The sequence below is a fragment of the Schistocerca cancellata genome, chromosome 2, assembly GCF_023864275.1.
Source record: "Schistocerca cancellata isolate TAMUIC-IGC-003103 chromosome 2, iqSchCanc2.1, whole genome shotgun sequence".
NCBI classification, from domain to species: Eukaryota; Metazoa; Arthropoda; class Insecta; order Orthoptera; family Acrididae; genus Schistocerca; species Schistocerca cancellata.
In genome coordinates this window covers 506,747,928-506,769,895 of record NC_064627.1, presented here as the reverse complement: position 1 = coordinate 506,769,895, position 21,968 = coordinate 506,747,928, and the positions used below count along the sequence as shown (strand labels likewise).

The window sequence follows — 21,968 nt, the reverse complement described above, 5'->3', positions numbered from 1 at the left end:
TACTCAGGTGAGACTCAATGAGTAGTCCACCAAATTCACTGAGCACTTCTGACGGACCCTTTCTGCTGTTGCTCTTTCTCTACTGACAACTACATACTCCCCGCCTCTTTTTATACTGACGGGTCTATCTCTCGTGATATCTAATGGTCAATTACGTATTATATAGGCGTATTCGGAATCTTTGATCAGATAGTGTGCGCTGCAAAGGCACCTCACACAAGCAGAGTGAGTGAGGAAAATCTCGTTTCTTTTTCGGACCTTTTTGACTGCCGAACCGGAAAAGTCGTGATAGCGTGATGACAGATTGTGCCCTGGCAGGCGTTCGTGCGGGGCAGTAGGGCTGTGATCAGCTAATGGTGGCGGCGTGGGTGGGGCGCCGCACGCTAGGGCGTGGCCGGCCAGGCGGCCGGCGGAGCGCGGAGCGGGCGCGCCGCGCAGCCAGTGAGTGCCGAGTGCGAGCGCAGTGCCAGCATGTCCGGCGCCGCCTGCTCCGTCCCGGCGTGCGCGCAGGCCGGCTCGCAGGTAAACAGCGCTGCGCGCCCCGCCGACACGGCCACTGCTAACGTACACACACCGACAAGGGTGCTGCATCACCCCCATACGTTGTGCAGGTGTGTTGCTGTTGTGACTGTTCCTGTACCGATCGGAGGGTCACCCTTGGCGTTGTTTGTAAACATACACTTAGTGGGATGAGGCGAGACTGGGAAATTGGATTGAGGAGGGCGGAGTGCTGACTGCACGGACACTGTGCCAGGGTGGCGTACTGATTAGCACATCTGCCTAGAGAGCAGGAGACCTGGATTCGAATCCCAGCCGTGGTACAAATTTTCATTCGTCGCTTCAATGTGCATACATACATCATAGATGTTTGAGACGTGGAAAGGCCTTTGGAACCATATAGTTTCATTTGTTTAATACACAGTTACCATGAGCGCTGGTACTGACAGAATGCCGGGCTCGAATGGACTGCAGCATTTCAGTCGACGGTAAAATGGTTCAAATGGCTCTGAGCACTATGGGACTCAACTGCTGTGGTCATCAGTCCCCTAGAACTTAGAACTACTTAAACCTGACTAACCTAAGGACATCACACACACCCATGCCCGAGGCAGGATTCGAACCTGCGACCGCAGCAGCAGCGCGGCTCCGGACTGGAGCGCCTAGAACCGCACGGCCACCGCGGCCGGCTCGACGGTAAAGTACAAGTACGGACCCATTAGAGACGCCTGTGGAACAGTAGAGAGAAAATCCATCATCGCCTCGAGGGACAGTCTTGCTAATGATCGGATCAACATCACGCGTTACGTGCAGGTTTGTCAAACAGTGAAGTTGCTCGACATCTGCGCTAGCGTCAAAGCAATGTGGTGTGGACATGGAATCGGTGTGAGCACTTAACACCTCTAGGCTGTACATCGTCGACAGGTGCACAGGATGATTGATATCAACCGACATTTGAGTCAAATAATAATAATAATAATAATGGCGTGTGACGAGGGCCTCCCATCGGGTAGACCGCTCGCCTGGTGTAAGTCTTTCGATTTGACGCCACTTCGGCGACTTGCGCGTCGATGGGGATGAAACGATGATGATTAGGACAACACAAGACCCAGTCCCTGACCGGAGGAAATCTCCGACCCAGCCGGGATTCGAACCCGGGCCCTTAGGATTGACAGTCTGTCGCACTGACCACTTTTTTTTAAATCTCATTTTGTTCGTTTTTGTTCGTTGTATCTGCTCGGGGCGGACGTTGCAAGGCACCCGTTTCAGTTCGTCGTTGGTCCATTAACTCAGTTTTTTTTATTACAGAGGGCAGCTAATCCTCTGACCGAACACGCTGAGCTACCGTGTCGGCACCACTCAGCTACCGGGGGCGGACATTTGAGTCAAAGAAACAGTGGGCTATGTGCTGCAGAACTCAATTCGGTGTTCGAAAAGGCTGCAGGACGTCATGTGTCGTATCAAACTTTTAGGAGAATATTGTGTGATATAAATCTCCATTCCAGCTGAGCATAGCTATCATCAAGTGGTACACCACAGCACCATGGACTCCGTTACAGATGTGAAAGAAATCGTGCAGAATAGACGCCCCAGGATTGGCGTCAGGGGTTGTATACAGATGAAACTAGTATCTGTTTGCACTCTGAAAACAGCAGATAATGTGTCTGAAGACAATCCTGTAATATCGAACGCCTTGAACTCTGTTTTCCACAGGTCCAATAAGATGGCGGTGGGATGATATTCTGGGATGGCATTACATGGGGCCACTGCACACTCTCGTGGTTGTTGAGAGCAGTCTCACTTCTCTACAGTACACGGACGATATTCTGGAACCAATAGTGGTATCCTATCGCCAATATTTTGGTGACAGTTTCATGTTGATGGATGGTAACTCGCCTGCTCACCGTGCTGTTGTCGTGAACACGTTCCTTCAACAGGCTAGGATCACCAAAATGGAGCGGCCTACATGCTCCCCAACAGTCAACCATATCGAAAATGTGTGGAATCACTTGAAACGAACTGCATTCGGACTTCGACAGCGACCACGTACTCTGCGCCACTTAAGCACTATCGCCATTGGAGAGTGGGGCAGTTTTGACCAGGGCTGGATTGCTGGATTGAGGATATCACTGATGGTGTGCCACGATGCATCCGAGAAGGGGGCCTTCCTCAGGTGTTCCGCAAAAAAAAAAAAAAAAAAAAAAAAAAACCATGGGAATCAGATGACTTTTTTTGTCACACAATTTTTTAAATTATTTCATTATTTTTTCACTTTTAGTGATCTGAATACAATGGAAATGGCGCAGAGCCAAGTTTTGTTTTCCGTGCCACGAATTTCCAAATAGAGGGGTAATGAAAAATTTTTGTTGATGCGTGTATCTATAAACTCTGAACTTCCAGGATACCAAGCGCCTCGCTGTATTCGTTGCCGTCGTCAGTTCGTGCTGGGCTCGTAGCGCAGTAACGCTCTGCGTGCGCGACAGGTCGGGCCATTTCGCTGTCTCGAGCTGACTGTTCTTGTAGCCCAGAGTGGGAATTTTTCGATTGCTGCAGTTTTTTCATAAAACTCTCGCGCCGATTTCTTAAAGTGCTCGCGGAGAAGCGGCTTCTCAGCCATTTCGTGAATCGTTTTAATACACATTAAAAGGCACGGTTTTGTACTGTCTGCAGCATCCCTATTTTCCATTCTGCAGTGTTGCCCCATACACCGGTCGCATATTCCACATTTTAGAAAACCTGAGCCGTAGATAACATAGAAGAGAAGACGTGGAGTGTAACAGAGGGTAAAGTTCACATAGTCTTTCGAGTGCCTTTCCTCTGACCTGGAGAAAGTATTGGCGCCGCGACAGTTTCCTGTCCAACATGATGCCAAGATGCTCGGCTGAAAGGGACCATTCGACGGGATCTCCACGCACCACTTTTTTTTGTAAGCCTTTGGGCACCACCTTCTGAGTAACTACGATATTATACGTTTTTGAGGCTTTATATGAGAGTTGCCATTTCCTAGCTCACTCTGCGCAGTTATCAGTCGCAGTCGTAGGCGCGTCATGTCTGCATTGATGCTGCACGTAAACACAGCAATGTCGTCAGCGTATAAGGCAAGCTGCACCCGCTCGGTCTCAAGCAAGTCCGCCGTGTAGCACTCTTACAACAGCGGGTCGAGAACAGAGCCCTGGGAAACACTTCGTGAATGACTCGACGAGTGGAGACGCCGACCTCAGCCCTCACGTGAAATCTTTTTCCTTGTAGGTAACTCTGTAAGAACTTGACGTCTGACACCGGTGTCCCTTGTACAAGTCCCTCGTGTCACATAGAATCAAAAGCTCGTGAAACATCAAGGAAATACTCCAAATGTTCCATGATCTGTGTAGCGTCTTCTACTAGGCGTAGCAGCTGGTAAGTAGTGGCATGGGCACGTGGGAAGCCGCCGCTGCAGCTATTAAGGGCACCTCGCATGTCCAATAATATTGTCAAACCGTCAATATTTCGAGCGCCTGAGGGCGCTTATTCACATATCGCCAATACTAGAAATTTTGGCTAGCGGTATTGACACCATCAAAAATACTGTGTGTACTTCAGTACCTATTAAGCGTGTGAGGTCGACAACTGACGTTTTGAGAATATTGGCCTCTCAGATTTTGACAGAGCTATATGAACAATCCATATGGCATCTCTTCTCTCTCTTTACGTTTTCTGTTCGTCTTTGTGCATATCATTCCTCAGTTTCAATTTTTAAATTGGTCTTTTAACACAAAACATTTTTGATGGGCTAGGGTAGTGGTAGTCGTTGTATTTGCCACTTTAGGGTGGTTTCGATATGACATTGCTTTCTTTATTAATTTGAGAATATAGTAGGACTATTAGACGCTGAATTACACTTCCATGTAGAAAGAGGCTTGTACTTCGATAAGCTCATCATATATACGCAATGGGTAGATAGAGGTCTGCGAAATGCATGACACCCTGTTCCCTCCTCGCATTATTACAAAACGTAAAAAGTAATTTACGTTATTTACCTGAATACGTCGTTGCAGAACAGATACAATTACTTCACAGGTTTCAATAACAATTCTACCAATTGTATTTGCTGGTATTACAGCACTGAAGCTCTAGCATTCGAATGACATGCCTGTCACCAAAAATCTCAGAGCTGCTCCTAATCTCTCGTTGACTGTCGTTACATCTTTCATTAACATATTTTACTACTCCACATTATGTAGTGTAAACATCAATAAGATCATAGATCATAAGATGCGGGACTCATCTGAAAACAGTTTATGAATTCTTTCGGGTCCGTGATTATGATTTCAGTCTCTAAATTAACATAAGACAAGTCGCTCCTGTTTTCAAGTCATTTTCGGAGATCGTAAGTCAATCAGTCAAATTTATAACGAACTTGGTAGTATGAGCCCACTTATCAGTATAAGTTTGAACCCTACCTGGCCTACATACATGCATTGATTCGGTTGGTCTCCTGAGAGAAGCTGCCCCACAACTGTTTGCAGCTGGTCATTAATATCCTGAATACTAGCACTGGGACACAGTTGTCCGAACCGGTGCCACATATGTTCTGTCGGGGACAGATCTGAGTATCTTGCTGGCCACAGTAGAGTCTCATCGTCACACAAACAGTTCATAGACACACATGCCATGTATTGCCGAGCATTTCCCTGTTGAAAAATGGTACCACGATACCGTCGAATGAGAGATACCAAGTGAGTTCGCAGGATGTCCTTGAAGTGCCGTTGTGCTATCAGCGCTCCCTCAGTAACTATCAGCCGTGACCTGACGTCATACACGATAACTCCTCAAGTCATGACGCCAGGAGTAACATGTCAGTACTTCTGCAAAACACTCGAAGAATACCCAGGTTGGGGTCATACTCACCGACAGTGGCCATCCGACTTTGTGAAGAACCGCGATTCATCGCTGAACGCAATGTGACGCTGTCCATGCTTCCCAGTTGTACTGCTCCTCGGTGGTGGTGTGTCTGCTAAATTATATTTACTGCGCTAGCCAACAACACCTGCTAAAGCAACTACTATTTATCAGTGTGTCAAAACTGGGTGGGATGGCACTGATACACAGAGATGACAAGTGTATTAAAACGCGTAGCGACACCATAGAGATCCGCAACGCCGTGTACTATATCAGCTATCTGCAAATAGTTGTGAGGATGGAAAGTTTAACCAAATCCTTATCACTTGCACAATGGCTGCCGCCGAAGATGCAACTAGACCACCACTAGTACAAACGGGTTCTCGTTTTATCGGCTATGTTAGCTCCCGATTGAAAATTTTAGCTAACGCATCTGACTATCACAAGATTTTACAGGGTCGACCAGCAAGCTACCACCAAAAGTAATCTACTAGTCGATGGAATCAAGCAGAAAATTACAAGTCTGATTAGGTTGAGCTACTTAAGTCAATTAAACCCAACTCACTGCGATGTGCCACACTTCACAGCAACGTGATCGGAAACCTCGCTTACGTAACCCAACAATCCAACGCTGATACCTTGGATTTGTCTTTTTCCCAGCTTGAAAACTATCCAACGTGGATTTTAAGCGGTCCTTTTAATAGAACCCCACTGAAGCAATCAATCTAGACTAAACTTTCTTAACACCAGTTTCAGTTAGTTTAATCATCGTAAGAGCACGCCAGCGATATAATTTTACGTGTTGACTGAGCGTTGCTAGTCAGAGATTATTTATCCTATACAGTCACTGCACTGCAGTGCTATCCTTGCTTATTTCTTTTTACGAAAACACACAATGGATAATGCTATTTTCACTCTATCAATGATAATGGTTTATGCTACAGCCTTCATAGTTTATTAATTCCCCACAACTTAACTTTTCCACTTTTTATCTCTTAAACAGTCAGACAAAAACCTCTTTCATATACTTTAAGCCGAACTAACTCTCAGTGTGACTTTTACTTTCCCTTTAATATTCTTTGTCCTGCTTGTACTTTACCGTTTTGATTCACTGCGTAATCTTTAACCTTTTTATTTTTTGAGATTCAAGTATTCTGTTATCGTATTTTCAAGTTATGTTATATAGGGAGAAATGATAACACGAGACACCAATTTTTCCTTTATCATGCACAGGGCCTGAGCATCATTTTATTTAGTCATTTTCTTAATTTTCAATGTCTCCACAAAGTTTCGTCAGGCGTGAGTGCTGGTGGTAAACTACTTCCCCACTAAGCGGAAGCTAGTAAAAAAAAGAAACAAAAAACCTAAGCGTCACCGCCACTTTAAAGTATCATTAATATTCACGAAAATCAAAGTAAATCTCTCCCTCTTCAGGCGTTGACATACGCGGACCCTCTATACCAAATTTAAAACACTGAGCACTCACGATTTCAGAGAGACAATTATCGTGCTCTACTCAGTTAATAGGTCTTGTTTCTGTCAGTTTCGTCAGATGGAAAATTACTATTACACCAATTCGCGCGTGTCACAAAGTATCTGACACAGATTGGTTCTCCCGCTTACGTTAATCAAACTAGGACGTCTGTTCTCACAATAATTACACGACAATCACAGGCCGCACTTCAATCTGAGAGTTATTTCAGCCGGGGATTCTGTTACCTTAGGACTTCCCCACAGTTACAACCAATACAGTCGCACACTCACGCCAAAGCTTTAGCAAATCCTTATTACAGAAGCGGCAACGGCACATATACCTTTGTGCTTACCCTTATTAAACCAATCACTCTCAAAGTCTTCGCGTGAAGGTGATACCAAATACACACAATCAAGACTGAAAAGAACCTACCCTTAGCACTAGATACGGAACGTCGGATTGCAAGTAACTTCAAGGTTAGCTCGACCAAACTTCACACTATCACTAATCACATGAAAACGTGAGAAAAACCAATCTCTTAGCGTGTCTCACAACGAGTTACTCTTTTAAAGCAAACTCCAAATATCATCGCACATCCCACTACCAATTGCGAACAATAAACCTCGCGCAATAATTACATATAACTTCCCATATAGGCCATAACCCCATCACGAGTTCAAATAATAACTCTATAAGCCCAAACCCAACATTAAATCACTCGAGCGCCAACTCCAAATAGGCTTACACTTCCCAAGTGTCACGAACTGACTGACGTTACCCCGTGACCTCAATGGGTGACTAACTCCCCGATGTCTCAAACGTAACTCTTTACACGAGATCTCAACGGTAACTCCTCTTGAAACAAGGGACAAAACCAAGAACCAGAATTTTTGAACAAACAAACATGTCACGTTAATTGTCTCTTTTTCACAACTTTCATTGCTTTCGTTCCTCTTCAATAGCGGCCAGCTGCGCATCAGTCGATATCTTTGCCGCTCGCCACACTGCTGCTATGATATTAACAACCCCCTTTTATTTTATATCGAAATTGACACTTTGATAATAAGTTGAGGCGACTTACGTACGTAATGCCACATACGTATACCACTCACTCTATTTTTCAATTTTGGGGCATTACACAGTCTTGGTACCACACAAAACGCAACCATTTGTGTTGTGGTGCATTGGGTGATAATTCCCTTGTCCTGCTACTTCTAGTCTCTGACCAGTGGTTGAGGATTACAGACAATGTTACAGGAAGACGATTACTTATTCTCGGATGGCAGCCGCAAATATGAAGAGGTTACGATGTTACTGGTGCACAATAAAGTGATCCTCCATTGTGATGGTCATACTTTGTCAGCTGGAACCTTTCCGATGAGGCCGGCCGGAGTGGCCGTGCGGTTCTAGGCGCTGCACTCTTGAACCGAGCGACCGCTGCGGTCGCAGGTTCGAATCCTGCCTCGGGCATGAATGTGTGTGACGTCCTTTGGTCAGTTAGGTTTAATAAGTTCTAGGCGACTGATGACCTCAGAAGTTAAGTCGCATAGTGCTCAGAGACATTTGAACCTTTCCGATGAGAACACATGTCGTCACGTTCCCATGCAGTCCAAAATTAGATCACTGTCTGATCCGTGTGGCTCACAAATCTGCTTGTTGCACGATTCGATCAGCCGGCCGGATGGAGCTAGTCAGTGACTTCCTTGAAATACTTTCAGTACAGAACAGTACGTAGCATCTCCGTGTTCCTCACAGTGATCACTTAACATGTGATGTTGTTCACGTCCCTTATATACCATATCAGGCCTGATGTTGTTGTTGTTGTCTTCAGTACTGAGACTGGTTTCATGCAGCTCTCCATGCTACTCTATCCTGTGGAAGCTTCTTCATCTCCCAGTACCTACTGCAACCTACATCCTTCTGAATCTGCTTAGTGTATTCATCTCTTGGTCTCCCTCTACGATTTTTACCCTCCACCTTCGTGATCCCTTGATGCCTCAGAACATGTCCTACCAACCGGTCCCTTCTTCTTGTTAAGTTGTGCCACAAACTCCTCTTCTCCCCAATTCTATTCAATACCTCCTCATTAGTTATGTGATCTACCCATCTAATCTTCAGCATTCTTTTGTAGCACCACATTTCGAAAGCTTCTATTCTCTTCTTGTCCAAACTATTTATCGTCCATGTTTCACTTCCATACATGGCTACACTCCATACAAATACTTTCAGAAACGATTTCCTGACACTTAAATCTATACTCGCTGTTAACAAATTTCTCTTCTTCAGGAACGCTTTTCTTGCCATTACCAGTCTACATTTTATATCCTCTCTACTTCGACCATCATCAGTTATTTTACTCCCCAAGTAGCAAAACTCCTTTACTACTTTAAGTGTCTCATTTCCTAATCTAATTCCCTCAGCATCAACCGACTTAATTCGACTACATTCCATAATTCTTTTTTTGCTTTTGTTTATGTTCATCTTATATCCTCCTTTCAAGACACTGTCCATTCCGTTCAACTGCTCTTCCAAGTCCTTTGCTGTCTCTGACAGAATTACAATGTCATCGGCGAACCTCAACGTTTTTATTTCTTCTCCATGGACTTTAATACCTACTCCGTATTTTTGTTTTGTTTCCTTTACTGCTTGCTCAATATACAGATTGAATAACATCGGGGACAGGCTACAACCCTGTCTCACTCCCTTCTCAACCGCTGCTTCCCTTTCATGCCCCTCGACTCTTATAACTGCCATCTGGTTTCTGTACAAATTGTAAATAGCCTTTCGCTCCCTGTATTTTACCCCTGCCACCTTTAGAATTTGAAAGAGAGTATTCCAGTCAACATTGTCAAAAGCTTTCTCTAAGTCTACAAATGCTAGAAATGTAGGTTTGCCTTTCCTTAATCTATTTTCTAAGATAAGTCGTAGGGTCAGTATTGCCTCACGTGTTCCAACATTTCTGCGGAATCCAAACTGATCTTCGCCGAGGTAGGCTTCTACCAGTTTTTCCATTCGCCTGTAAAGAATTCGCGTTAGTATTTTGCAGCTGTGACTTATTAAACTGATAGTTCGGTAATTTTCACATCTGTCAACACCTGCTTTGTTTGGGATTGGAATTATTATATTCTTCTTGAAATCTGAGGGTATTTCGCCTGTCTCATACATCTTGCTCACCAGATGGTAGAGTTTTGTCAGGACTGGCTCTCCCAAGGCCGTCAGTAGTTCCAATGGAATGTTGTCTACTCCGGGGGCCTTGTTTCGACTCAGGTCTTTCAGTGCACTGTCAAATTCTTCACGCAGTATCGTATCTCCCGTTTCATCTGCATCTACATCCTCTTCCATTTCCATAATATTGTCCTCAAGTACATCGCCCTGGTATAGATCTTCTATATACTCCTTCAACCTTTCTGCTTTCCCTTCTTTGCCTAGAACTGGGTTCCATCTGAGCTCTTGATATTCATACAAATGGCTCTCTTTTCTCCAAAGGTCTCTTTAATTTTCCTGTAGGCTGTATCTATCTTATCCCTAGTGAGATAAGCCTCTACATCCTTACATTTGTCCTCTAGCCATGCCTGCTTAGCCATTTTGCACTTCCTGTCGATCTCATTTTTGAGACGTTTGTTTTCCTTTTTGCCTGCTTCATTTACTGTGTTTTTATATTTTCTCCTTTCATCAGTTAAATTCAATATTTCTTCTGTTACCCAAGGATTTCTACTAGCCCTCGTCTTTTTACCTATTTGATCCTCTGCTGCCTTCACTACTTCATTCCTCAGAGCTACCCATTCTTCTTCTACTGTATTTCTTTTCCCCATTCCTGTCAATTGTTCCCTTATGCTCTCCCTGAAACTCTACATCTACATCTACATGAGTACTCTGCAATTCACATTTAAGTGCTTGGCAGAGGGTTCGTCGAACCACAATCATACTATCTCTCTACCATTCCACTCCCGAACAGCGCGCGGGAAAAACGAACACCTAAACCTTTCTGTTCGAGCTCTGATTTCTCTTAATTTATTTTGATGATCATTCCTACCTATGTAGGTTGGGCTCAACAAAATATTTTCGCATTCGGAAGAGAAAGTTTGTGACTGAAATTTCGTAAATAGATCTCGCCGCGACGAAAAACATCTTTGCTCTAATGATTTCCATCCCAATTCGCGTATCATATCTGCCACACTCTCTCCCCTACTACGTGATAATACAAAACGAGCTGCCCTTTTTTCCACCCTCCGATGTCCTCCGTCAATCCCACCTGGTAAGGATCCCACACCGCGCAGCAATATTCTAACAGACGACGAACGAGTGCAGTGTAAGCTCTGTCTTTAGTGGACTTGTTGCATCTTCTAAGTGTCCTGCCAATGAAACGCAACCTTTGGCTCGCCTTCCCCACAATATTATCTATGTGGTCTTTCCAACTGAAGTTGTTCCTAATTTTAACACCCAGGTACTTAGTTGAATTGACAGCCTTGAGAATTGTACTATTTATCGAGTAATCGAATTCCAACGGATTTCTTTTGGAACTCATGTGGATCACCTCACACTTTTCGTTATTTAGCGTCAACTGCCACCTGCCACACCATACAGCAATCTTTTCTAAATCGCTTTGCAACTGAAACTGGTCTTCGGATGATCTTACTAGACGGTAAATTACAGCATCATCTGCGAACAGCCTAAGAGAACTGCTCAGATTGACACCCAGGTCTTTTATATAGATCAGGAACAGCAGAGGTCCCAGGACGCTTCCCTGGGGAACACCTGTACAACCTCTGGTTCTTTCAGTTTATCCAGGTCCCATCTCCTTAAATTCCCACCTTTTTGCAGTTTCTTCAGTTTTAATCTACAGTTCATAACCAATAGATTGTGGTCACAGTCCACATCTGCCCCTGGAAATGTCTTACTATTTAAAACCTGGTTCCTAAATCTCTGTCTTACCATTATATAATCTATCTGATACCTTCTAGTATCTCCAGGATTCTTCCGTGTATACAACCTTCTTTTATGATTCTTGAACCAAGTGTTAGCTGTGATTAAGTTATGCTCTGTGCAAAATTCTACCAGGCGGCTTCCTCTTTCATTTCTGTCCCCCAATCCATATTCACCCAGTATGTTTCCTTCTCTCCCTTTTCCTATTCTCGAATTCCAGTCACCCATGACTATTAAATTTTCGTCTCCCTTCACTACCTGAATAATTTCTTTTATCTCATCATACACTTCATGAATTTCTTCGTCATCTGCAGAGCTAGTTGGCATATAAACTTTTACTGCTGTAGTAGGCATGGGCTTCGTGTCTATCTTGGCCACAATAATGCGTTCACTATGCTGTTTGTAGTAGCTTACCCGCATTCCTATTTTTTATTCATCATTAAACCTACTCCTGCATTACCCCTATTTGATTTTGTATTTATAACCCTGTATTCACCTGACCAAAAGTCTTGTTCCTTCTGCCACCGAACTTCACTAATTCCCGCTATATCTAACTTCAACCTATCCATTTCCCTTTTTAAATTTTCTAACCTACCTGCCCGATTAAGGGATCTGACATTCCACACTCCGATTCGTAGAACGCCAGTTTTCTTTCTCCTGATAACGACATCCTCTTGAGTAGTCCCCGCCCGGAGATCCGAATGGGGGACTATTTTACCTCCGGAATATTTTACCCAAGAGGACGCCATCATCATTTAACCATACAGTAAAGTTGCATGCCCTCGGGAAAAATTACGGCTGTAGTTTCCCTTGCTTTCAGCCGTTCGCAGTACCAGCACAGCAAGGCCGCCTTGGTTAGTGTTGCAAGGCCAGATCAGTCAATCATCCAGGCTGTTGCCCCTGCAACTACTGAACAGGCTGCTGCCCCTCTTCAGGAACCACACGTTTGTCTGGCCTCTCAACAGATACCCCCCCAGTTGTGGTTGCACCTACGGTACGGTCATCTGTATCGCTGAGGCACGCAATCCTACCCACCAACGGCAAGGTCCATGGTTCATGGGGGTAGGCAGGCCTGATAGCAGCACTAAAAATGAACAGCATTAATACTCTCTGGTGGCCGTTCTGCATGTCACAGAGAATTGCTGCTCTAATTATACTGCCGCAAAAAATTTGTTCTGAAAAAACGACGTCGATTTAGATTCCATTACAGCATACGCCACCTTGTGTATAGTCGACGTACTGGTAATGGTTTCAGCGTGGACCACGAACAGATAGCGTAATGGCATAGCTACCAGAGCGCCATCTGTGTCTACTCTTTAATAAGTAATGCTCACAGCCAGGAGACCCAGTGTGTTGCAAACGTGCCTCAGACATGCACTTGCTTCCTATAGTCAACTGAGCGAGTTTGAAATGGGTGAGATTATTGACTTCCGAGTGGCGGGGTGGTCATTTCGGAGAATTGCCACACGAATTGGAAGTGCTGCTTCAGTTATGGAACGATGCTGGTTTCAGTGGTCACATGAACATTCCCACACCAGTAGACGAGATTATGGAAGTCCACGCAGCACAGGCGCCCGCCAGGGCCGTCGTATTGTAAGGGCAGCAGTAGCTGATCGTACAGCTGTGACAGCACAGGTAAGAGGGCTTGTGAGCCCAGACATGCAAACAGGAACTGTTGCGAACCGGTTTTTAGCAATGCGACTATGAGCTTGCACACCTCTAGCCCATCTTCCACTCACGCCACAGCATGGTTTGACTGGTGCCGTCAGAGGATCACTTGGAAGGTGGAACGGCGCGCGTGGGCTTTCAGCGATGAAAGTAGATTCTGTCTATATGCAGGTGGTGGTCGTTTGCGCGTACGATAAAGTCGTACAGAGCGCTGTCCCGTAGAGAGCATTCGCCCAACGCACATTGACCCCCACCCCAGAAATTACGGTCTGGGATGCGATTAGCCACAACTCTCGTTCACGTTTGGTGTTTCTGGAGAGAACGCTGAACAACTCTTGGTGTGTGCAAAATTTTGTTGGACTCTCTCTCTTGCCGTTCCTGCAACAGGAAGTTGATGTGTTGTTCCAACGGGTAATATTCGCCCACACACTAACCATTAATCTCAATAATATGTTCTGCAAGACATGCGGGACTTCCCTGGCCAACGTGATCTCCAGACTTGTCTTCAAGCGAGCACGTGTGGAATCTGATCGGACGAGCAGTGCCTCACGCAACTTGTCAACCAACAACTCTTAAGAACTACGTGAACATGTCGAGTAGGCGTAAAATAACGTATCCCAGGGCAGTATTCGCCATCTGTACGAACGACTAGATGCCAGAATCCGAGGCTGCATTGCCATCCGTGGAGGCTACACCACGTACTAATGTGGGTGTTTCGGCATGTACCTCAGAACCGCTTGTGTTATTGACTTGTCAATGTAATCACACCATGTACTCCATATGGACTATTGCAACAATATTTCTTGACCGAATTGAAAACCTCTAAGAGGGTGTAATATTTTTTTTTTTCGGCAGTGTGTTTACATGCCCGCCTGTGGATTGTACATGTACCGAGTTATACTGACAGTGGATATTGTCTTCTGGGATCATCACTTTTTTGTCAGGCAGTGCAATTTCCGAAATTCACGTGTTCTTTAACCGCATGACGTTGAATTTAATTCATTACCTTTACGTGTTGGGCTAACCAAGATAGACTCGAAACAACATACACACATCAAAAAAAGTTTTGCATCATCCCAGTTCCCAGAACTCCTGAAGATACACGTTGACTGTGGATGTTGTATCACAGAGACAGTCCCTTCGACTGTTCAGAGATATCACTAAACCCGCCCAAATACGTTAATAACCATGCATGAGCAGCACCTATTAGACGGAGGGGGTCCGACAGCCGACCAGTTCCAGTCATTCCACAAGGAATTTAGGTACACAGCTCGTGTTGTCTGTAGTTCAACCATGCCTAGACTGTCAATACCGCGGTTCCATCGCGTCCGCATTGTTACTTTGTGCCAGGAAGGGCTCTCAACAAGGGAAGTGTCCAGGCGTCTCGGAGTGAACCAAAGCGATGTTGTTCGGACATGGAGGAGATACAGAGAAACATGAACTGTCGATGACATGCTTCGCTCCGGCCACCCAAAGGCTACTACTGAAATGGATGACCGCTACCTACGGATCATGGTTCGGAAGAACCCTGACAGCAACGCCACCATGTTGAGTAATGCTTTTCGTGTAGCTACAGGGCGCGATAACAACAGTGAAGTCACTAATGACAGTGGCACTAAAGCAGATTTATTAAACTCGGTTTTCCGAAACTCAAAACAAGATGAGAAACATGGAAGTAGATAACCTCGGTGTAGCAAAGCAACTTAAATCACTTAATAAAGGCAGGGCTTTCGGTCCAGATTGTATACCAGTCAGGATCCTCTCAGAGTATGCTGATTCAATAGCTCCATATTTAGGAATTATGTACAACCACTCGCTCACACAAATATCCGTACCTAAAGACTGGAAAGTTGCTCAAGTCACGCCAATACCCAAAAAGGGAAGTAGGAGTAATCCATTGAATTACAGGCCCATATCACTAACGTCGATTTGCAGTAGGGTTTTGGAACATATACTGTACTCGAACATTATGAAGTACCTCGAAGAAAACGGTTTATTGATACGTAATCAGCACGGATTCAGAAAATATCGTTCTTGCGATGCACAACTAACCCTTTATACTCATAAAATAATGAGTGCTATCGACAGGGGATGTCAAATTGATTCCATATTTTTAGATTTGCAGAAGGCTTTCGACACCGTTCCTCACAAGCGTCTTCAAACCAAAATGCGTGCCTATGGAATATCGCCTCTGTTGTGCGACTGGATTCGTCATTTCCTGTTAGAAAGGTTAAAGTTCGTAGTAATAGACGGAAAGTCATCGAGTAAAACAGAAATAATATCCGGCGTTCCCCAAGGAAGTGTTTATAGGCCCTCTGTTGTTCCTGATCTATATTAACGACATGGGAGACAAACTCAGTGGCCGTCTTAGACTGCTTGCAGATGATGCTGTCATTTACAGTCTTGTAAAGTCATCAGGTGACCAGAACTAATTACAAAATGATTTAGATAAGATATCTGTATGGTGCGAAAAGTGGCAGTTGACTTAGAGATTACACTTACTAATACCCTAAATTGGAACGATCCCATAGATAATGTTGTGGGTAAAGCCAAGCAAAGTTTGCGATTCATTGGCAGACCACTTACAAGGTGCAACAGGTCTACTAAACAGACTGCTTAAACCACGCTTGTCCGCCGTATTCTGGAGTATTGCTGTACGGTGTGGGATCCGCATCAGATGGGACTGACGGATGACATAGTGCAAAGAAGGTCAGCTTCTTTTTTATTATCGCTAGGGGTGATAGTGCCACAGACATGATACGTGAATTGGAGTGGCTGTCATTAAAACAAAGGCGTTTTTCGTTGCGACGGGATTTTCTCATGAAATTTCAATCACCAGTTTTCTCTTCCGATTGCGAAAACATTCTGTTGGCACCCACCTGCACAGGGAGAAATGATCATCACGATAAAATAAGAGAAATCAGGGTTCGCACAGAAAAATTTAAGTGCTCGAGAGTGGCACGGTAGAGAGACAGCTTGAAAGTGGTTCATTGAACCCCCTGCTAGGCACTTTATTGTGAATAGCAGAGTGATCACATAGATGCAGATGTCGTGTTATGACTCAAACTGTGCGAAATAGGCTGCACGATGAGCATGGCGAGGTCAATCTTTGCAACCAAGACACCATGCAGTTCGGTACAGATGGGCCCAACAACATGGCGTATGGACCGCTCAGGATTGGCGTTAGGTTCTCTTCACTGATGAGTGTCGCATATGCCTTCAATCAGACAATCGTCGGAGACGTATTTGGAGGCAACCCGGTCAGGTTGAACGCCTTAGACACACTGTCCAGCGAATGCAGCAAGGTGGAGGTTCCCTGCTGTTTTGGGATGGCATTATATGGGGCCGACGTACGCCGCTGGTGGTAATGGAAGGCGCCGTAACGGCTTTACGATACGTGAATGCCATCCTCCGACCGATAGTGCAACCATATCGGCAGCATATTGGCGAGGCATTCATCTTCATGGCCGACAGTTCGTGCACCCATTGTGCATATCACGTGAATGACTTCCTTCAGGATAACGACATCGCTCGACTAGAGTGGCCAGCATGTTCTCCAGACATGAACCCTATCGAAGATGCCTGAGATTGACTGAAAAGAGCTGTTTATGGACGACGTGACCCATCAACTATTCTGAGGGATCTACGCCGAATCGTCATTGAGGAGTGGGATAATCTGGAACAACAGTGCCTTGATGAACTTGTGGATAGTATGCCACGAAGAATACAGGCATGCAACAATGAAAGAGGACGTTTTATTGGGTATTAGAGGTACCGGTGCGTACAGCAATCCCGACCACCATCTCTGAAGGTCTCGCTGTATGGTTGTAGAACATGCAACGCGTGGTTTTCATGAGCAATAAAAAGGGCGGAAATGATGTTTATGTTGATCTCTATTCCAATTTTCTGTACACGTTCCGGAACTCTCGGAACCGAGGCGAAGTAAAACTTTTTTTGATGTGTGTATTTTCATGGTAAAGTAACGAAGGAAAGAAAGAGCGGGGTGGCATTGTTGGCTGAGTGATTCGGAGTGACAGTTTCACCTGCGTAGTCGCAAAATCCCATTTCTTCGCCGGGTGTGGAGCTGCGTGTTAAGTGTACTTCTTGAGTGTAGGTGACTATTATAGGCGTGTGCATTGTGTTGTGCCACGTTCGTGTTCTGTGATGATGAGAGAATGGAGAGACTTAAACCAGGTGCCTGCTTCTCTGGATAGCACCTAGGGGGTTCTGAACTTAAAGTAAATATTCGATGAACACAGGTCCGCACTCTACTGTAGAGAAAACTGGACTTCAATCTGTTGCATCGGTGCAGAGTCTAGCGATCAGGAAATTTTTCACCACCACCTCTCGTGTCTCACCGCCCACTTACTGGCGGTGAACGTCTCTTACGCTACCAGAATTCGAGCCGGGCTACATGCGAGTGGAGTGCCGCTGCACATGCGTGAGCATTAGCGACCTTCGCTTACGGAGGTGGGTTTAACGAAGGTATAAATTTTGACATCATAGTCTTGGAAAGCAGTGACCTGATGCTATATTTAAGGTAAAATGAACAGTCAGATGGCAATAATATTTCTTTATTGACCGGTTTCACCTTATGTACAAGCCACCTTCAGAGTTTTTGGCCCTGCAAAGGTAGGAACAGTAAAGTTACAAACTGTGCTATTACATATGGCTTTAAAATAAGATACATAAAAGCTATAGTATAAAATTAGAGACAGTACTATTGTATATGTAGTTAAAAATAGAGAAAGGTTGTGCCATGATAACGTCCACACAGAGCTGCCGCTCTGCACTATGGCACTTTGACAACAGCAGCTGCTCTTGTGGTTTATGTCTCATCATATTTGGTCTCAATAATAATGCTGGAAAATACTAAGTACCTTTCCTACTGCGTTTATTCATTTTGTCGTAGGCAAAAATGATATCGATCTGAATCGATACCTTGATCGTAGTCGGCGTCTGTAGGCGTACTTCTCTGGTTTCTCGACTGCCACTTGGGCCGTTACGTTACCATGACAACAGCTTCCTTTCTCAGTACACACTTCTATTATGTCATGGCGGCCATCTCAACCTTCACGTTATCTAGGCCCAAGGCGCAGTTTTGAATTCCTACCAGAGGGCATAGACTAGTAAATATACACGGCGTGTATATATTTTAATGGTTGTATCATTTAATGTATTTTTACCTCTAATTATCTCTTTATGTAATATCTATGTGCGTATAATTACCACTCTCCTGTTTATTCGATTAATTAAACATTATTATGAAGGATGTATTTGTCTTTCACACCAGTGTCAGTAGATTACACTGCTTCTTCTGTTGTTTTGTAAGTTTGTTTATTTCAACATAAATGACTACTTGCCGTATGCTTGATAATATTTTAACATCTTATGTACTCGTACGTGGCTACACGAACTTCTTGTGCAAACTGCGTACAGCTCTTGTGAAGCGTTTGCCATTGGCTAGTGATGACGTAACCCATAATCGGCGCGCGAACTGCACACAACGTAACCCTGGCTCCACAGCCATCAGGCCCCCCTTCGGGGGGAATCGAAATTTAATAAAGGAAAAAAAAGCCCTCAGTCAGTGTACGATCGTGGTATCACAAGAAGCCCGATGACGCGCCAGTACCAGCCATAGGGGTAAACGCTATAACCTTTCTCTGTTTTTTAAGTCCATATACAATACTACTGTCTGTAATTTAATGCTACAGCTTTTCTGTATCTTATTTGAAGGCCATGTGTAATAGCACAGTTTGTAACTTTGCTGTTCCTACCCTTGCAGGGCCAAAATTCTGATGGTGGCATGTACATAAGCCGAAATCGGTTAATAAAGAAATATCATTGCAATCTCATTTTAAATTTAACGACGGTAATTTGGCAGATATGCGGCTTTGCGACACGAAAACTTTCACTGTGGGTCCTGGTAACGAAGGAGATGGGCCGGAGAGAGTGAGTCTCCGTAATGCTCCTACAGCGGGTGTTTTGGTTGGACAGGGCTGCGGCGACGCCGCTGAGGCGGCCGCGTCGACGACGACGACGGCTGTGACGCCGACGGACGAGTGGCTGGAGCAGGAGGTGGCCGCCGGATTCCGCGTCTGGCAGATCATCTTCATGGCCATCGCGGGCGTCCTCGCGTGCGGTGAGTCTGCATGCTGCGCGAACACTCTCCTCACCTCGGCCACCCATTCTACCCGCCTGTCCTAATTCGCTGAGTGACAAGACGTGAAACACGTCTCCGATCTCTGTCTGCTAGGATCTTTCTGCGATCATTGTTCTTACGCCGTGTTATATGGCTCCGAGTGGTAGACGTGTTGGACAGTCCGTACTTATACACCAACAAATCGGACAACTTCATTTACAACGTGTTCATGGTGACGTTCAAATATGATAGATGCTTTCTGCCACGGTCTCACGTCTCCACGTCCAACTATCTTAATACATGACGTACTAATGTCGGCGTTTGAGCACGTATCGATAACAGGTACCTCAAAACCGCTTCCATACAACCGGCAGTTACATATATATTACTTCACTTTCGAGATTTACTTTAGCATGACAACTTATTACCAGATCTACAATCCTCCAAAGAGGCCAGTATCCCGTTTTAAAAGGGCGATTAATGAACTTATTTGTCTTCCAGAAATTCCGCAACGAAACATTCAAAAATAATTGTGTCTCACTCCTAAATATTAATCCCTGCTCTCGGTGCAACACTTCATACAGCTCTGCCTCCCTTCGTCAAGCAAATGCAATCACTCTCACGTAAGACAACCAAATGCATTAATAGCAACAATTCTTCGAGTTAAACTAATAACGGTCAAAAGCACACCAGCACACAAATACCGCTGCAGTGACAGACTTGCATAAACAAAAGAAAATAACGTTAAAACACCAGCAAGACACACACCTAGCGGCTGTCAAACTTTAGCGTGTAACAACACGTAAACAACTCATCTGACTGGCTAAAAGATACGTAATACGGTTGATCACCGGTGGAAATGTAACGAAACTAGCTAACATTGGAGGAGAAAACGGAAAATATGAAAACACACACTGTTTGTTACAGTAGCAATAATTATCCACTCGGTAATTTGAGATAAATTTATATGGTCTCAGTTCAAATAACTATAAAAAGTTTAAAATAGCAATTTAAAAACTTTTGATCGTCTCTGAGCAATAGGAGGCGTGAACGTCAGTGAAACATAAAAATTTTGCTTTAAGCGTCCGCAACAATGTTTTGACTGTATTGAAGCCGCCTGGCACGAATTCCTTTCCTGTGACTCTCTTCCTCTCACAGTAACACTTGCATCTCAATTATTTTTTGCATATATTCCAATCACTAACTTCCACTACGGTTTTACGTTCTACAACTCCCTCTATTGCCATGCTGGTTAGTCCCCGATGTCTGAACACATGTCCCATCATCACGGGCGCCCATGACCAGAAACAGACAGGAAGAAAATACAGTGTAGTTAAGTGCTTCTCTTTCAAGAAAATGACTTAAAAGTCGATATTACGTAGATTTTTAACAGTATCCGAACTGGAACTTCTTTTTGGCTTCTTATAAGTTGCCATATGTCTTCCAAAATATTAAAAACACTCCATACCCTCAGGTTCTAGTAGTCCGCTGCTATAAAATATCGTCTGGCCGCCCTTAAAGAGTATCACCGTGTCCCTTCTTCTTGTCAATGAATTCCAAAAGTTTCCTCCTCGCCGAATCTACGGCGAACCTTCACACATCAAGCGCTTGATTCTCTTCTTTCTCGGTTTTCCCGCACTCCATGATTCACTACCGTATAATTCTATGCTCGACAAGTGCATTCTTGGAAATTTCTTCCTCAAATTATGGCCAATGTTTGGTACCAGTAGACTTCTTTTTGCGAGGAATGTCCTCTTTGCCTGTACTAGTCTGCTTCTTATATCCTCCCTGCTCAATAGATTCTGCATTTCTTACTCCCTTGCACCGAGGGTATCGTTGCCATATGCGAATTTTATCGCTGATATCCTTTCACTTTGAATTTTGTTCCCACTCCTGAACCTTGCCTTTATTTCCGTCACTGCTTCGTGTCTGGTCTTCCATTCTTATTTTTACTTCTTGTTTCTTGTTTACATTGTACTAGTCGGTTTTCTCCATAGCTTATACCTACTTTCTGAGAACATCGAATATCTTGGACCATTTTACATTGTCGGACGCTTGTTCTAGGTCGACAAACCCTATGAACGTGTTTTAATATTTTTAAGTGTTGCTTTCATCATCAAGCGCAACGTCAGAACTGCCTCTCTAATGGCTTCACCTTTTTTTAAAAATTCAGACAGACATCTAATAAATCTTCAGTTTTATATTCCATTCTTCTGTATATGATTCTTGTCGGCAACTTCGACGAATGAGCGGTTAAGCTGACTGTGCGATAGTTCACGTACTTACATGCCATTGCATTTTCGGGATCGTGAGGATAATATTTTTCTGAAAATCTGATTGAATTTCCTCAGACTCACAGATTCTTTAAACCAATTTCAATAGAGG

At 44.4% G+C, this 21,968-nt stretch overlaps 1 protein-coding gene across 1 annotated transcript in view; it reads left to right on the top strand.

The window, feature by feature from the left end:
• The first annotated feature begins 454 nt into the window (after positions 1–454).
• The window catches only part of LOC126146505 (transmembrane inner ear expressed protein), a 59,843-nt gene continuing 38,329 nt past the window's right edge, over positions 455–21,968 (top strand). The window contains exons 1-2 of the mRNA XM_049915625.1: positions 455–522; positions 19,439–19,583. Coding sequence (XP_049771582.1) covers positions 472–522; positions 19,439–19,583 — 196 coding nt within the window. The 5' untranslated portion in view covers positions 455–471. The remainder of the gene's footprint in view (positions 523–19,438; positions 19,584–21,968) is intronic.